Raw genomic sequence first — 12,947 nt, 5'->3', positions numbered from 1 at the left:
AATCCTGTCCTGGAGGTTACCTTATACAAGTTGGTTAAGGCCAAGATAGATTTTGAGTATGTGCCCATTTTTAGATAATGGACAGCATTATTAGACAATTTTTAATTGCCACAACAAAATACCTGAAGCTGTATAATATGTACAGACATAGTTCTGGAAGCTGGTATTAAAAATAGCATGGGGCCTGATTAGGCAAGGTTCTTATAGCAACCCCTCTTGGGAATTACTGGGGTCCCTTCTGGGGGCAATGTCCAAGTGATATAATTTCCTCACATTGGGTTCTGTCTAGTAAAGTTTCCATCCATCAACACACTGGGTTCATGCTTCCAACACATGAAACTTTTTGGGGACACTCCAGCAGCATACCAGATTGTCATTGTGGATAACTTTATTATTGCTGTCACAAAAAAGTCTAATAAAACAAGTTATTTTTGTGTACTAATTCATTTTCTCTTATGGCATACTGAAAAGTGAATATACACTCATGTAACAATTACGCATGTCAAAAAGTAGATTGTTTTCAACAATATAGAAGCTCCCTCCTACCTGTACCTTGTCTCTTTATGGTGGGGGGGAATTTACCAGGGATTGAACTCCAGGACACTCAACTACTGAGCCACATCCCCAACTCTATTTTGTTTTTTATTTAGAGACAGTGTCTCAATGAGTGGCTCACTTAGGGCCTTGCTTTTGCTGAGGCTGGCTTTGAACTCAAAATCTCTTGCCTCAACCTTCCAACCTGCTGAGATTACAGGCATGTGCCCACCCTGCACGGCCATATACACCCTATCTTGATCATAATTTCTCATTTTTGTAACTATCAACATGACTTTTTGTGAATGTGTCCTTGTTTTTTCTTTAGTTTTGTCTTTGTGTATGTATCCATAACTAATACTTGTGTTTGAACACTGATTGTATTCATACTCCTTATTTTTTGTTTTCCCCCTCAACATTGTTAGGAGATTCGTTCATGTGCAATGCAGCTGAGTATACCATTCTGATATTTGACTTATTTCTTTGTTTTGGCAACTATGAGCATTTTTGTCCATCTTTTTTGGTGTACATAGGTATTCTTTAAAACATTTATAAAGGAGTGGACTTGCTGTCATGGAGTGTTAAGTTTGAGCTTTGTAAGATACTTCCCCCCCCCCCAAATGTTTTTCCAAGAATTCCTCTTGTTCTACATTTCATGTTTCTGAATAGAAATGAACAAACAAATTAAACTATCCAATTCTTCAAACTTGAGTTTCTACTTTAGAGAAATCATTTCCTAGAGGTAAAGTGAAAATAATGAAGAATGTTTGAATTGTGCAGGCAACATAGTGTTTAAATGGATTTTCATCTGTGATCTTAAATCCTGAAGCTGTAAGTCCTTTACTATTCCCATTTTATAACTGAAGAAACTGAAGTTCAAAGATAGTTTCAAGGTTGCAGGTGTGGCTCAGTTGTATAATGCTTACCTAGCACGCACTGATAGTATCACAAAACAAAAAATTTTTAAAAAGTCACCTAAGTAGAAGTGGTGTGTTAAAAGACACACATTCAGGCCTGTTTGCCCCTAAAATCCAAGTTAATGATAATCCATGTTTTTGATTCCTTTTCCCTCTTTAAGGATACTGATGACACTGGAAATTGATCCTTGAAGAATAGAAGGGATAATCTTTTGTCTGGCATTGAGCAGACCTTTGAGTGTGTGTGTGTGTGTGTGTGTGTGTGTGTGTGTATGATGTGGGGGAGGGATGGTTTGCCTACTGTTTTGTGATTTTTCCACTATTCTGTAATGGCTAAGCCACATCTACTTTGGTGTCTTTTCCCAAAATTAGGGAGAAAGAGACTTGTTAGTAGTGTGTTGTAAACTTCAAGTTTGAGCAAGTCCCAGGACCAGTGCAGAGTATGGCTATGAAATATTGTAGCCTGAACTTTTCTTTTCCGTTTTTTTACTCTAAAATGTTAACTTCCACCATGTCATTAAACACAGGAAAATCACGTCATAATCTTAAATCAATTTAGTGAAGTATATTAAGATGTATCTAAATGAGGCCAAAGCCTTCAAGGACCTTAAATTTCAGTTATGTAAAAGACAGTCCGTGGTGTTGCCCAAGTGAGGAACCTTGTGACTAATGCGGCCCATATTCGCATTAATGAGAAATGGTACAAAGCACTGTTCTAAAATGAAGAATTCTGGAATTTTGAGCTAACTTTTATTGTTTAAATAGCCTTTGCTGATGTCTGATTGCCCCGAAGTGATGTTTTGCTTACTAAAGGACAAGTAAATCGAAATGGGCTTTATCCACCTTGCTAGGAAGCAGATGCAATGTAAAAGCGCAAAAGCGTCCACTCTAAGTCCAGGCATTCCTACGCCCACCTACCTGAGAGAGGAGATGGGTGGAGGGAGGCCGGTTCTGGGCATTAGGTGAATGCAGTTTACACCTGGCTTTACAAAACGGCGATTATAAGCTGGCACCCAGCACCATGGACACTCGCCCCTCTCCAATGTCAAAAAGCTTTGCTTTTTCTGCCCTGGTGTTAAAATACTTGTCTTGAGAAGGACAAGCACTTTTTTGTGGACAGCTTTCACAAAAGATTTTGTTGTAGTGAAAGAAACACGGAGTGGTATGCGTGGATTTCCTTGCTTGGCGAATGGCGGCTTCGATTTCCGTACGTTCTCCAAGGGCGGGGCGTCACAGTTGCAGAGGAGGAGCTCCGCCTAGCTTCCGGATTTGGATACAAATGTCTTCCTCCAGACGCCTTCCCCAGAGTTCTGCCCAACAGGCTGTTTTCGCCTAGACCCTAAGAGTGCGTTTCCGGCCCTACACCGGAAGCTATAGAGGCCAAAAACCACAACTCTGAGGCGGATCCCCTGATCGGTTTAAGTGAGATCTCGCGACGAGTCATTAAATCTCACGGAGGGCTGGAAAAGGTTTAACCGCACCGCCCCAGTTATTACGTCACCCTTAAGGCTCTGGATAGCTTGCGTGCACGTGATGCGCATGCGTACTTGCCTCCCCTCGCCCCCGCGCGGGCTGCTTTCTGGCCAGTCGCGCGTGGGCTGAGGCCCTGGGCGGGCACTGCGAAGGTTTGTTTGCTTGAGCTCGGACCCCACGACGGTGCGGAGTTCCCTCCCTGTAGGGAGGGCGCACCCCTACGTGAGGTGAATGGGCTGTCCTGTGGGCTGCTAGGGGTGGGGTGGGGAGCATCGGGGCTGCTGCCATGAACTCACCGGTGGACCCCTGCGCTAGGCAAGCGCTGAAGAAGAAGCCGCCCGAACGGACCCCCGAGGTAAGGCGGTTTGATCCTGGTGCGCTTCCGCAGTTCAACGGACAGCGGTCCTCAGGCTACTCGAAGCTTGCGGCGACTGTCCCAGTGCCAGTAATTCTCACCTTGCCGGGTATCTGTTTTCTGCGTCTTCTAGCCCTGACCCAGGTCCTTGTCACGGGCTGGAGGGTGACCGCCTTTCCTTCCCGAAGAAGTGCGGTCTTCTCAAGCACGCCCATTCTTGCAGGGCACTTCCTTATGTCTTCGATAAGAAAACCCTGTTACAAAATAGTATTTTCTGAGTTGGGTAAAATGAGGGTGGGTGAGGGAGTTTGCCCGTACGTTCAGGTAGACTAAGTCACAAAGTAAGAATTTTAAGTGACCTATAACAGTAAGGCAATTAAGAACGAACTTCAGTGTGTGCTGCGTCCCAGAAATATTGTACAGTCGACTAAAAAAGGTAAAAGTTTAGAAACTCCGTTTAAAACTTTGCATCCAGTCAGATGATAAGATCTGTGGTGGCTGATGCCTGTTTTAAGATCACTTCTCTAGGTACTTTTTCAGACTGTCATTAGAAATTTTTTTACAGTGTTTTGGGCTTGTCTACACGATAAAGTATTTTGGGTTAGCAGTGATGGCACGAACTGAAAAAGTTTTCATTTGACCTGAGGCTAAATTTCAGACAAATAACGAAAACCTGTTAGCCTTGCACATCCTTGTGGATTATTTAAATTTGGGGGGAAGGTATTCCTTGTTTTGGAGAAGTTTTTTTTTTCTTATAATCACTGGCATGTTTCCTAAACCAAAACAAAAACTATATAACAACCATGAATGGGAGTACTAGCTTATATTTGCGTTAATGGAATTGAAATGCTTTAATTCTTAAGTCACTTTTAAGTTTCAAGGTTTTGTTTGTTTGTTTTTGCGGTGCTGGAGATTGAACCCAGGGCCTTGTGTGTGCAAAGCAGGCACTCTACCAACGGAGCTATATCCCCAGCCCAGATTTTCAGGATTTTTGCTTAGTAATGAGTAACTGCGCCGGCCTTGTAGGACATATTACTATTTAAATTACTATTAAATTTAAATTTATAATTTAAGTAATTATAAATTACTATTTATAATTTAAATAGTAATATGTCCTTAAATTATTTAATTTAAGCCGTGGTAGGTCAAACTTTGTTATTGGAAATCCTGGTCTTTGCACAGGAACAAAGTAAATATTACCACTTTCCAGAGTCCTTTGCATCTTTAATCATGTGAATGTTAATTTTCTTTCTTTGTGTGTGTGTGTGTGTGTTTTGTTAAATTATTTATTCTAATTTATTATACATGATGGCAGAATGCAATTCATTTCATATCACACATAGAGCACGATTTTTCAAGTCACTGATTGTACACGAAGTATTTTCACACCATTCATATCTTCAGACTTGTACTTAGGGTAATGATGTCTAATCATTCCAACTTCATTCTTACCCCCTTGCTCCCTCCCTTCTCCTCCCTCCCCTTTGCCCTATCTGAAGTTCCCCCCATCGCTATTATGGAATCTTAATTTCTTATTATGATTCTGGAAGGGCATGTTAGCTAAGTGAAAGCAGTCTTTTTAAATAGCTGGATTGTCCTTTATTATTTATTTATTTTTGAGTTACTGGAGATTGAATCCAAGGGCTCTCTTCTACGGACTTACATTCCCCAACTATCTGTCTATTTATCTATCTATCTATATATTTTTTTAATATTTATTTAGTTGTAGATGGACACAGTATATTTATTTTTATGTGGTGGTGAGGATCGAACCCAGTGCCTCACACTTTGAGGCAAGCACTTTACTGCTGAGCTACAGCCCTAGCCCCCACAACTATATATTTTTTTATTTGGATACAGGGTCTGGCTAAATTGCTGAGGCTGGACTTGAACTTAATATTCTCCTTCCTCAGCCTCTGGAGTCATTGGAATTAATCGTGTACACCACTATGCTCCGCCCCCCCATAGTCTTTTTATCATTAGAAATATTCAGGGGCTGAAGATATAGCTCAGTTGGCAGAATGCTGTCGAATAAAACTTTGAATGTTTGATGTAAGTTTTACTTGTAAACATTAGTTTTGATACATTCATATTTTAATTGTAGAATTCTTCTCCTTAATGGCAAAATTATTATTGCATATTTTTTGAGCGTACGAAAATTTTTAAACTTGTTTGTGATGTTATATTTGCCAAGTTGTGCTTTAAGTACTTTATCTTGTTTTACTGGAAGATCAGCATTATTCAAGGAATGCCTACAGTTCATAAAATAGAGCTTGACATATAGCAGCATAATACGTTAACTGCTTCATTCATTGGGGTACAAATGTAGAATAAGGAAAACATGAGTAAGTAACCCAAATCATAGTGATGGTTTACTTTGATTTAAAAAATTGGGGGCTGGGGATGTGGCTCAAGTGGTAGCGCGTTCGGCTGGCATGTGCGTGGCGCTGGGTTCGATCCTCAGCACCACATACAAATAAAATAAAGGTGTTGTATCCGCCGAAAACTAAACAATAAATATTTTTTAAAAAATTCTCTCTCTCTCTCTCTCTTTAAAAAAGAATTGGTTAAATTCTCACAAGTTCATTTGCTTTCAGAAGAACCTTTTTCTTTTAGTTGACTCTTAAGGGTATATTATAAATATAGTAATTTGTAATTATTTCTTGTGCACTTACCTGTTCAAGATACAATTCTCTGTACCAGGACGGATCAGTGAACAAATAGGCTGGTCCTAGTGGGTTTTGTTTTTTTGTTTTGTTTTGTTTTGGCACTGGGACTTGAACCCAGGGTTACTTTACTACTCAGTTATATCCCCAGCCCTTTTAAATTTTTTTTTTCCAGAGAGAGATAGAGAGAATTTTTTAATATTTATTTTTTTAGTTCTCAGCGGACACAACATCTTTGTTTGTATGTGGTGCTGAGGATCGAACCTGGGCCTCACGCATGCCAGGTGAGCGCGCTACCGCTTGAGCCACATCCCCAGTCCTTAATTTTTATTTCAAGACAGAGTCCTTAAGTTGCTGAGGCTGGTCTTGAACTTGTGATCCTCCTGCCTCAGCATGCTGAGTCACTGAAATTAAAGATATGTGCCACCCTTCTGTCCTGTGGTTCTTATATACTAATGGAACAAGGAATGGAGAAGGCAGATGATAAATATAAACAAGTGAATTATTTTATTCTATATAAGTAATATAAAAATTATATTGCTATAAAAAAGAGTAGGATCAGGGGTCCTGGAAACAATAGAACAAGAGCTGGGTTGCAATTTAAATAAGGTAGTTCCTGTTTTCCTGGTTGAGTTGACTGGTTTTTTTTGGGGGGGGGTTATCAGGGATTAAACTCGGGGGCATTCGACCACTGAGCCACATCTCCTGCCCTGTTTTGTATTTTATTTAGAGATAGGGTCTCACTGAGTTGTTTAGCACCTCACTTTTGTTGAGGCTGGCTTTGAACTCACAATCTTCCTGCCTTAGCCTTTCGAGTTGCTGAGATTTCAGGCGTGTACGCTGCACTCAGCTTTGAGTTGACTTTTGATTAAAGATTTGATGTATGTGGTGGAATTAATCATGGGGGAAGAGCTTTGCAAGCAGAGGAAATAGGCATAGCCCTATGATGAGAGCATGTCTTGATGCATTGTAGGAATAGCAAGCAACTCTGGAGTGACTATAATAAAGAGTGAACTAGGGTGAGTAAGAAGTGAAGTTAGAGGAAAGAATGGTGACACAGAACTTTCTGAATCATTGTAAATTCTTTGACTTATTTTAGTAATAGGGGTGGAAGGGTCACCTAGATATTTTAGAGCAAAGGAGTAAAATTATCTTACTTAGCTTCATTTTTAAAGTCTCCTGACTGCTGTGAGGGAGCAAATAGAAGTAGGAAGTTAGAGATTATTGCATTAAGTCAGGTAAGAAATGATGGTAACTCAGACTAAGGTAATAGTAACGGAGGCAGTGAGAAGTATTTAGACTTTGAAAATTGTCATGAGCCATCCATGGGCTGTGTATGTAAACTATGCACATTTGAGCGTATAAGGGGCCTGGCCTGACGTTACTGTCTGATTAGGCTATGCGACATATATGTGCCTTTCCTCTAGCTCTGCCTGTGATCCCACACAGCACCTGAGACGGGTGTGGCTTTCCAACATGTCAATCTGCTGACCACAAGACATCACCAAGCAAGATTTCACTCTTTGAAACCCAGTCCCTTGCCTTATTTGGATGGAACTTTCTATCGAATGTCTTTTCCCTAAATAAATAGTGTGGGGGTTAGGGTGTGCTCTGTCTTGCCTCTTGCCTCCTGCCTCCGTTTCTCCCCTTGAATTCCAACTTGGGAGCTGACATCTGAGGCATCAAAGCTGTCCCTGAGCCCTGAAAAAGGTATTTCTGTGTTTGTATGTTTTTTTGTTGTTGCTACTTGGGCCAGCTGGTGACAGAAAATAATTTGAATGTTTAGCCAGTGGGTTTTGTTAATACATTAGATGCAATCTTTGAGGGAAAGAGAAGAATCAAACACTATTTTAAGAGTTTTGGCCTACAAAACTGGAGTTTAATTAGAGTTTGAGGTGCCCTCAAAGAGCTAAGGACATGGACTGGGAGTGTAGCTTGATAGTAGAGTACTTGCCTCTGATGTTTGAGGCCCTTTATTCAACCCCAGCACAAACACAAAAAAGATGCGGAAATTTGCAAGAGGAGTAGGTTTTGTTGAGGAGGATCAGAAATTCAGTTTTGAACATGATTAGATTTAAAGTGACTATTAGAAATGTTGAGTAAGGAAGTGCATGTACAAATTTGTTCTAAAGGAATGCTGTGCTGGAGATTTAAAAGTGTCTTTAACTTGATGAATAAAATTTCAATCTCCAGTCTCCTGGGTGTGCTCTCTTTAAATAATATATGTAACCTTATGACTGCAAAATTTTAAAGCAGGAAACTGGACATGGAATTACTACTATCAAGAGTGTACATTAAAAATAGAAGGGGACTAAAGACAGTAAATTTCCCAGAGCACTCCATCATTTTAAGGTTGGGGGAAAAGCCGGGCATGGTGGCTCGGGGAAGCTGAGGCAGGAGGATTGCAAGTTCAAAGCCAGCCTCTACAAAAGGGAGGAACTAAGCAACTCAGTAAGACCCTGTCTCTAAATAAAATAAAAAATAGTACTGGGGATGTGGTTCAATGGCCAAGTGCCCCTGAGTTCAATCCTGGATACCAAAAAGAAAGAAATAGTTGGGGGAGAAGAGCGAAAACCATCAAAGGAATGGGAGCAAACTATCCAATAGGAGAAAAACCAAGAGAGAAAATAGTAGTGTTCTGGAAATCAAGTGAATAAAGTGGATGATAAATGGATTTAACATTTGATTGATTAAGCTTAATTTACTTATTTTCCTTTGGGTGGAAATTATTTATGAAAAATACACAAATGGCTAAGAATTGTGTCTTTTTAAAATTATTTTTGTGGTGCTGGGGATTGAACCCGGGGCATTGTGGATGTGAGGCAAGCATTCTACCACCTGAGCTATTTGTGTCTTATAACTTTGTAATAAACTTTGTGAGCCAGACACGTCATGTGTGTCACTTAGATATCTAACAATTTTTACTTTTCTAGCTATTTCTCCAGCTTCCACAGCATTATTTTTTCTGAACTAGTTCTTTGATTTCATTTTTCACTTTATAAAGGTATTTTTATGGGAAAATTTGGACTTAAATACTCTGTGGGAAGCTGGGTGCATTGGCAAGCCTGTAATACCACCTACTCAGAAGGCAGAGGCAGGAGGAGCTCAAATTCAAGACCAACCTGTGCTGGTTTTGACAAAAACTGCTAAAGTACTCATTTTGAGTACTTACATCAAAAATTACTTAAAAATTCACAGATAAAATTGAATGTGAGTGCATATTCAACACCATTCTTTATAACCTTTTTTTTTCCACTTTAGATTGAATGTACATCTCTCTTATGATTATTTACCTCTTTTTAACATAATGTTTTGCAATATTCATCAAAAAAACCAAGAATTGGAAATATATTTTATAAAGTCCTCATATGCTAAAAATACTTCATGTTCATCAGGACTGATGATTTATGTATGTTAGTCTTTTTTCAGTAACTTCATTTAATTTTTATGGTCTGACATATTCAAGCACCATATATTTCATTTTATCCCCTTTTTATGTGTTTCAGATTCATGTATCTAACTTTCAAATTGTCTTCCAGGTTCTTAACCATTTGTCTTAAATTGAAGTCTTCTTTATTTTCCCTTCTTAGTATTTTGTTGCCCACCTAAAAAATGTGTGGGTTTTTGCTCTTGATTCCTCCTGGTATCTTCCTCTTTATATTCAATTGATTAATACATCTTAATGATCTTACCTCCTGAATCTATCGTTGGCCTCCCCAGTTCTGCTTTAGTTCAGACTTTTTTCCCCCATTTTTTCTACCCATGTATTTTTTTCTAGTTATTTCATCATCATATTGCTTTTAGATCTTGGATCTAATCATATTCTATTAAAAAATATTTTTTTAGTTGTAGATGGACACAATATCTTTATTTGTTTTTATGTGGTGCTGAGAATCTAGCCCAGTACCTCACACGTGTAAGGCAAGAGCTCCACCACTGAGCCACAACCCCAGTCCTTCATATTTTACTCTTGTTTAGAATTTATTTCCCACTCTCTAGTGTAAATTAGCAATATGTTACCATTTGGGGGATTTAAAAGAGTAGGTATTATGTGTGTGTGTGTGTGTGTGTTTGTGTGTATGTGTGTATTTATATATATTATATATGTAATATATATAACCTGTTTATATAACAGGTTAAAGAGGAAGTCTTCTAGAAGTGAACTTGCTTTGCTCAGATGATAACATCCATACCTTTAACAAATAATAGGTTAAAAATGATATTAAAACAAAGGTTGTAGATAGAAATTGAGTATGGTCCCTGTTCATCAGTGACTTAGAAGGAAAACATGAAAACATAAATCTAGTAAAACATTATGATTATTATTAGGGATTTGAAACTGCAAGTTGGGTAAAGGAAAGTCTTTTTTTTTTTTTTTTTTTTTGGTACTATGGATTGAACCCCCCAGGGGTGCTTAACCACTCATCCACATCCACATCCCCAGTCCTTTTTAATATTTTATTTAGAAGCAAGATCTCACTGAGTTGCTAAGTGCCTCGCTAATCTGTTGAGGCTGGCTTTGAACTCTTGATCCTCCTGCCCCAGCCTCCTAAGTTGCTGGCATGTGCCATTGCACCCAGCAGAAAAGACTTCTTGGAAGAGCATTGAATTCGATCTTAAATGTCATGAATAGACATCTGAATGGTATAAGGTATACCAAAGGGAGATCATTCTAGGCATGTGCAAAGGCACAGATAGTGACAAGCCAGGTACATTTGTAGAACAAGAAGTCAATCTGTAGGAGCATGCATTTCCAGTGGAAGTGATATCACCCCAAAAGGGACAAAAACTGGTTTTTAGGGGGATGGGTGGGAAAAAAGGTGTGGTATTAACTACAAATATGACCTTCTAAAACCCAACCTTACTTGGCAACGTTTTATTCTTAGTATTAATGGATATGGGTTGGCAGTTATGGAAAGAATGTCTAAAAGGTTCTTTGAAAGGGAATGATAATGGGAGAAAGAAAAGATTGTATAACACTGGTCTGATGTATGGGATGTTTGGTGGAAGTGGTTCCAAACATGTTGATATTCACAGTGAAGCTGGATGTACTAGTGTGGTTGGATCACTTCAAAGATTTGGATTCCATTTTAGAGTAAAGGAGAAACATTGGAGGGTTTAAATCCTGAAATAAGATAGTTTCTTAAGGATTACTGTGAGTATACGGAGATGTAATTGGAAGTAGAATGAAGCACACAAGAGGCAGGGAGGCTTATAGGTAAATAGAATGAACGTAAAATATTTTGCCTAAACTAATAAACATTTCTATGTGGAAGGGAAGACTATTCATAATTATATGAAGATAATAGGAAACCCAAGAGATATATGTAGTTTAGTTAAACATGCAGTAGATCATGTGTGAGATTAGGTCCTGGACACAATAGTGACAGCAGCAGATAGGCTGAGATATTGAAGAGGTAAAATAGATCCAGCATGGCTTCTGATGGGAGGGGGAGTATCTGTTCCTCACTAGAATTTTTTTTTTTTAATTTTGAAATTGACAAAAAATAATAATAGTAAAGTCTGCATACCCTAAGTATATTTAGCCAGATAAATGTTTAAAAATATTTTTTAGTTGTAGATGGATAATATTTATTTTTACATGGTACTGAGGATAGAACCCAAGTACCTCACATGTGCAAAGCAAGTTCTCTACCATTGACTCACAACCCCAGCCCAAGCCAGATAAATTTTTACAAGTATATTTAGTTGTATAGAGCACAATATAGAATGTTATCAGTGCTCTAAAAAATTCTTTCCCCTTCCCAGTCAATACCCTTTTCCAGAGGAAACCAGTGTTACGCTTCTAATGCCATTAGATTTCTTCTTCCCGCTTTTGAACTTCATTTGAGTGGAATTGTGTTTTTGTGTCTTTTTTCCTGGCAGTCAAGAGGATTTTTAAGCTGCTTTGGTTGTGTTTTCTCTCTGGATTGAACTTTAAAGCTCCTCTCTTGGAGCTTTCCTTGGTGTTAATCTGGGTATCCTGACCCATCCTTTGCCACCTTTTTTTTTTTTTTTTTTTTTTTTTTTTTTTTTGTATCATCTTCTTCACTCTGTCCAGACTAGCTCCTGGAATAATTAACTGCTTCTCAGCCCCAGATGCTCCAGTTGTTCCAGATGCATCAGTCCCAAGTCTGGTGAAATATTCCTGTCTTTTGCTTACTGGTAACAAGCTTGACTGAATGCAAGAGCAAAGCAGAAGTTAAATTATTTCTAATTTTCTGACTTGGGTAGCTGTATAGATAATAGTACAGTGTTTAGGAATATTAAAGAGCAGAGTTGTGAGGGGGTGTCAGTTTTGAGACCTCTTACAGAAGATAATAGAGAGCTTCTATTTGGAGAGAGAGTATTTGGAGCTTCAGGTCAAACCAGGCTATAAGATTGAATTGTTCTAATATTGTACAGTATATAGGAATGCCCAGGGTGAAATGAAGAATGAGAACAGAAGAGGGTCAAAAACAGACCTTTGTGTTCCCCAATATTAAAAGGGTGGGGGAATAAAAAGAAGTATTTTGGGGTAAGAGAACAGAATGCTGTTATAGGGAATGAAGACTAATAAATTCTTTGGATGGCTTCTGTCAGAATGATTCCATTAGACTGATTAAGAGAGAACTTGATTATGGAGGATGAGAAAATAAGACACACGAACCTAAAAATGTGGCTCAGACAGAGGTAGAGTCCTTTTCTCATTATGTTTGAGGCACTGGGTTCAATCCTAAGCACCCCATAAAAATAAATAAAATAAAGGTGTTGTGTCCAACTACAACTAAAAAAAAAAAAAAATTAAAAAAAAAAAAGAAACTGAAAACAGTAAGTATAGTGTTTATGGGTTTGGCTCTAACAGGAAGAGAAAATATACAAGGTCCTCCACGATCTTCTGCCCATGTTGATATGACACATGACTCTAACCTTATCATCCTCTACCTTCAAACACTGACTTTAACTACATTCATGTGTCACATCAACATTTTGGTCAGTAACAACATTGTGGTCAATACCATT

General features: G+C 38.6%; 1 protein-coding gene across 7 annotated transcripts in view; it reads left to right on the top strand.

Annotated features, from left to right (window-relative positions):
• The first annotated feature begins 3,064 nt into the window (after window positions 1-3,064).
• Window positions 3,065-12,947, top strand: part of Rapgef6 (Rap guanine nucleotide exchange factor 6) — a 214,685-nt gene continuing 204,802 nt past the window's right edge. For all 7 annotated transcript variants that reach the window (XM_076856438.2, XM_076856440.2, XM_076856436.2 and 4 more), the window contains exon 1: window positions 3,065-3,279. In XM_076856438.2, the coding sequence (XP_076712553.2) occupies window positions 3,211-3,279 (69 nt within the window). In that variant the 5' untranslated portion in view covers window positions 3,065-3,210. The remainder of the gene's footprint in view (window positions 3,280-12,947) is intronic.

Source organism: Callospermophilus lateralis, chromosome 5 (assembly GCF_048772815.1).
Source record: "Callospermophilus lateralis isolate mCalLat2 chromosome 5, mCalLat2.hap1, whole genome shotgun sequence".
In the NCBI taxonomy this organism is placed as follows: domain Eukaryota; kingdom Metazoa; phylum Chordata; class Mammalia; order Rodentia; family Sciuridae; genus Callospermophilus; species Callospermophilus lateralis.
The sequence above is the reverse complement of the archived record's forward strand: the minus strand, read 5'-3'. Positions and strand labels throughout refer to the sequence as shown.